The sequence below is a fragment of the Lathyrus oleraceus genome, chromosome 4 (assembly GCF_024323335.1).
Source record: "Lathyrus oleraceus cultivar Zhongwan6 chromosome 4, CAAS_Psat_ZW6_1.0, whole genome shotgun sequence".
Classification (NCBI taxonomy): Eukaryota; Viridiplantae; Streptophyta; class Magnoliopsida; order Fabales; family Fabaceae; genus Lathyrus; species Lathyrus oleraceus.
Window position 1 is genome coordinate 374,914,519 of NC_066582.1, and position 4,122 is coordinate 374,918,640.

The 4,122-nt window shown below is 33.1% G+C and overlaps 1 protein-coding gene across 2 annotated transcripts; it reads right to left on the reverse strand.

Moving 5' to 3' along the window:
• Positions 1–777: 777 nt before the first annotated feature.
• On the reverse strand, positions 778–3,031 carry LOC127075510 (myb family transcription factor IPN2). Of its 2 annotated transcripts, none has more exons than XM_051016974.1 (6): positions 2,725–3,031; positions 2,369–2,445; positions 2,182–2,239; positions 1,988–2,054; positions 1,634–1,676; positions 778–1,544 (listed from the first exon to the last, which is right to left on the reverse strand). In XM_051016974.1, exons 1-6 carry the CDS (start codon positions 2,903–2,905, stop codon positions 966–968), a joined length of 1,005 nt encoding a protein of 334 aa, XP_050872931.1. In that variant the 5' UTR covers positions 2,906–3,031; the 3' UTR covers positions 778–965. The 2 variants fall into 2 exon arrangements, with proteins under 2 accessions (XP_050872931.1, XP_050872930.1); XM_051016973.1 differs by having other exon boundaries at positions 2,173–2,239; positions 2,725–3,029.
• Positions 3,032–4,122: the final 1,091 nt, after the last annotated feature.

Consider the following 4,122-nt stretch of genomic DNA (forward strand, 5'->3'; position numbering starts at 1 on the left):
TACCCTAACTCACTTTTTAATGTCTGGACAGGCTAAATAATATGTCATTGTATCCAAGTTAAAATTTTAAAGTTGTAATCGATACAAATATGATTAATGAGAATAAATGGTATCCGATATATGACTAAACTAATCCGTTCTCTCTTTACTTGCTCGATTTATGTTATTTTGTTGGCTATAGATCTCTCAAGGTAGATTCCCTTTCGGGAAATAATTTAAAAACCCATTTCCAAGTCTGTAAGAGTTGAACTCCGACAGATGTAATTTCTTTCTTCCGACAACTCCTTCTAGATAAAGCACCTACTCACCAAAATCCTTGTAGAGTATCTTGTTGTTCTAGTTTGTTCGTTTGTCCTATATTTTCGGGTTTTTTCTCACTTATTGTTGCGGTGTTTAGCATATGTTGTCTTTCGGTAAAGTTTGTTGTTGTTTTTTTTCGTATTCTTTGTAATGGATTGGATTTGAATACTCTTTGAACTTATTTTTCATTTTTAATATATTCAAACTGTCATTAAAGAAACCACATATTGCACCTTTTGAAAAATTAACAACAGTAAGTAACGGCTTGAAATAGAAGTAGAGAATGTTTCTCATACACTACGTAAAGCAAAGCATATATATAAGTGGACCTAAAATAAGATATTTAAAAGCATATCAACCCTATCACATATTTTAAAGCAAAACAAAAAACAAAAAAGAGAATAATTGTCTGCTTCCTATTTTACCCATCTAAAAACATGTAAATATATAAATAAATAACTGCTATCAATCAATCAATTAAAAAAAAGATAGATTAGAGTCAATAAGATTTTTGGTATATGTCATGCAATGAAATCCATATATACCATAAACAAAAGTGAAAAATAACCCTAGTATACTGACTTCTAAAACCAAACTCAAAAATAGCTACCGTTTGTTTTCTAATAAAGTAAGTAATATATAAAAGATAATTATAAGAAATATTCTCAACCAAATGGTAATAAGCTTCTACCAGTTCCCACATCATTGATCATAGGTGTTGTTATTCCAAGCTTCATAGATGCACCAAACTTCTTCTCACTCACCTTTGTGTCATAAGCTTCACCAGTAGGATCACTTTCATCACTTTCATCCAATGAGTCAGTTTTGAAACTAGGAACATCTTGAGGACTAATGCACGATGAAGTTGTTCCAAAATCATGAAGCCTGAGATCATTATTGTTCCAAATTAAGGGACTCTTTCCATTTTCATCAAAAGGGTTAGTCCTTGTCTTCCCAACAACCATGTTTTCATTATTATTAGTTGGCATAAATCCTTCAAGGATTGGTCTCTCGAGCTGTACCTCATCACTACCACAAATGTTAAGGTCTTGGAAATGAGGAAAGTTATTAAGAGGAGAAACAAAATCTTTCATGTCAGGGATGCTTTGAGTTCCATTTATACCCTTGAAATTTGTAGCTGCAGCTGCCATGTTTTCTCCTGCAAGTGTGTGATAAGCTTTCTCTAATATACTTTGCATGTATTTTCCTTGGGCCTCAATCCTCAATTGAAGGTGCTTTTGAACCTGCCACGGATGAAAACTAAGCACTTCCAACATTTGCACCACATATATTTTTTTTCCTAAAATCCTTAGACACTTATAATTTTCTTTACCTCTAATTGTTCATGCAATCTTCTGTGCACCTCCATTTGCATCCTAAAATATTGCACCAACCATATAGTTACATACAGTGGACAACCAAAACATAATACAACTAAAACATCAACCAAAAATTTCTCATTATATGAGGTAGATTAAATAGATAATATGATGTATACATTTACTTTAGAATTTCTCTAGAAAAATTCAAATTAAAGAAAACATATTGTTTTCTCTAAACGAAAAGAACAAAAAGTACTAAAAGTAAAAAGAAAAGAATGAAACAAACTATACTATATTATAGTTTACTTGTGGTGGAGGGTTTGAATGCATATATTAATTAAGAATCAAAAAGTGAATTAGCATACTCATTCATGTTGCGGCCAGTCATAGAAGACGAGGTGCCAGTATTTCGTTGCAGTTCAAAAGCTGAAACTGTCATGAAAACAAAAGTGTTGCAATACATGTGAGTTCAACAAAGTGTACTAAAGATTAAAATCTCAAAATATCAATATACCAAAGGAACATAGATGAAATTAAAGTGCCATTTCACCTCTCATACCATCCTTAATCGATTGTTCATTGAATTCCTTGTGGGGTTGCTTTCCAAGCCTAAATTTCTATTAATACAAAAGATAAAAAAAACAAAGAACTTAAAGAAAAAGGGATAAAGAAAAAAAATTCATAGAGCACAAAAGTGAACTAAATGATTAAAAGAAGTATAGAGTATATATAGTTTGTGATCAAACCTGAAGGTGGCTCTTGAGGTGGTAAAGGGTAAGACCCTTCACACCCATAACCCTCATGATTGTTTTAGGAGTGGCTTCTACAAATTAACACACAAAAGAGAGGAACATTTAATAAAACATAGATACAAATGGCTAATTATAGTATATTATTAGAAAAAGTAGAATTGAAGACAAATTAAAATACCTCTTAGATTTCTTGTTTCAAAATTTAGTGATAATATTAAGGTCAATTTTATATTTTGTGTCACTAATTTTATTTTTTTTAAATATATTCTTCGAAAACACTTTTTTGTTTATTATAGAATTTGCACCACATGAAAAAGAAAAAAAAAAGAACAAAAGGAGAAGATGAGTACTATCCGGTCCTCCAAGCTGAGCAACAGCATCGATGAAGCGTTCATGGAGTTCGACAGTCCAACGAAGCCGTGGTTTTGGATCAGTGGTGAGGACAAGGCCAGAATCACCTTGAACACACATGGGTCTATCAATAGAATTCATCATAGTCGAGGGATTCTTTGATTGGAACATTCTTTCCATTTCTCATTATATTTTTCTCTCTCTCTTGTTTATGAGAAATTTAGCTGAAAATAGATACAGATTCAAGAACAAATATGTGATGCAAAGAAAGAAGAATAGGGTGCGTTTCTATATAAGAGGAGATGGAGAATATAAAAGGCTTTATTTACATTCTCCAAAACGAATAAAGGGAAGAACAAGCTTATAAGTTACCTTGCTTAAAAAGAATACATATTAGATATGCATAGCCAATCTTTTAGAAAATAAAGTATTGCTATTATAATACATAAAATTCTCCCTCTCTCTTTCATACACACACATAAAATGACGGTTTCACATCCGTTATTAGGTAAGATGTGATTGTATGTACGATGGTTTTCACAATAAACGAGAGATTGTGGTTATAAGTTAAATAGTGCGCTACTTATAACAACGGGTAAAGAAAACAACGGTTGTGAAATAATTTATAGGTATTGGGTTTGAATCCCAACAACACCATTCTTGCTTTATATTTTTTTTGGATAACGCTCTACTTATAACAACAGTTAAATTAAAAACTATTATGATATTATTTGTTTCTTTTAGTATATATTTTCAAATTTTTAACCTGACTATTTCTGAAACGTATCAGACCAGAAACAACAATACACTCATTTGTGAATTGAATTCACTACGCCAAATAAGGGAAAAGAGGGCGCTTATTTTGGCCTATAACAGCGCTTTTAAGCGCCCTCTAATCTGGCGCTGGCATAGGTAAAGACAGCGCTTTGTTTTCCTGGAGAAAGCGCTGTCTAAAGTGGCCACATTATAGTGCGCTTTTAGAAAAAAGCGCCCTCTGGAGTGGTCCATAAAGGGACACCTTAGAGGGCGCTTTCTGGAAAAAGCGCCCTCTAAAGTTGTCAATGTAAAGTGTTTAGAGGGCGCTTTCTGGAAAAAGCGCCCTCTAAAGTTGTCAATGTAAAGTGTTTAGAGGGCGCTTTCAGGAAAAAGCGCCCTCTAAAGTTGTCAATGTAAAGTGTTTAGAGGGCGCTTTCAGGAAAAAGCACCCTCTAAAGTTGTCAATGTAAAGTGTTTAGAGGGCGCTTTCAGGAAAAAGCGCCCTCTAAAGTTGTCAATGTAAAGTGTTTAGAGGGCGCTTTCAGGAAAAAACGCCCTCTAAAATTGCCAATGTAAAGTGTTTAGAGGGCGCTTTCAGGACAAACCGCCCTCTAAAGTGTTAGTTATTTTTAAAAAATTTG

Excerpts from the sequence above, each read along its gene's own strand:
- LOC127075510 (XM_051016973.1), bottom strand. The coding sequence starts at position 2,905 with ATGGAAAGAATGTTCCAATCAAAGAATCCCTCGACTATGATGAATTCT. Across the intron at positions 1,677-1,987 it reads ACTGGCCGCAACATGAATGA|GATGCAAATGGAGGTGCACA; the intron begins GTATGCTAATTC and ends GCAATATTTTAG. Across the intron at positions 1,545-1,633 it reads GATTGCATGAACAATTAGAG|GTTCAAAAGCACCTTCAATT; the intron begins GTAAAGAAAATT and ends CATCCGTGGCAG.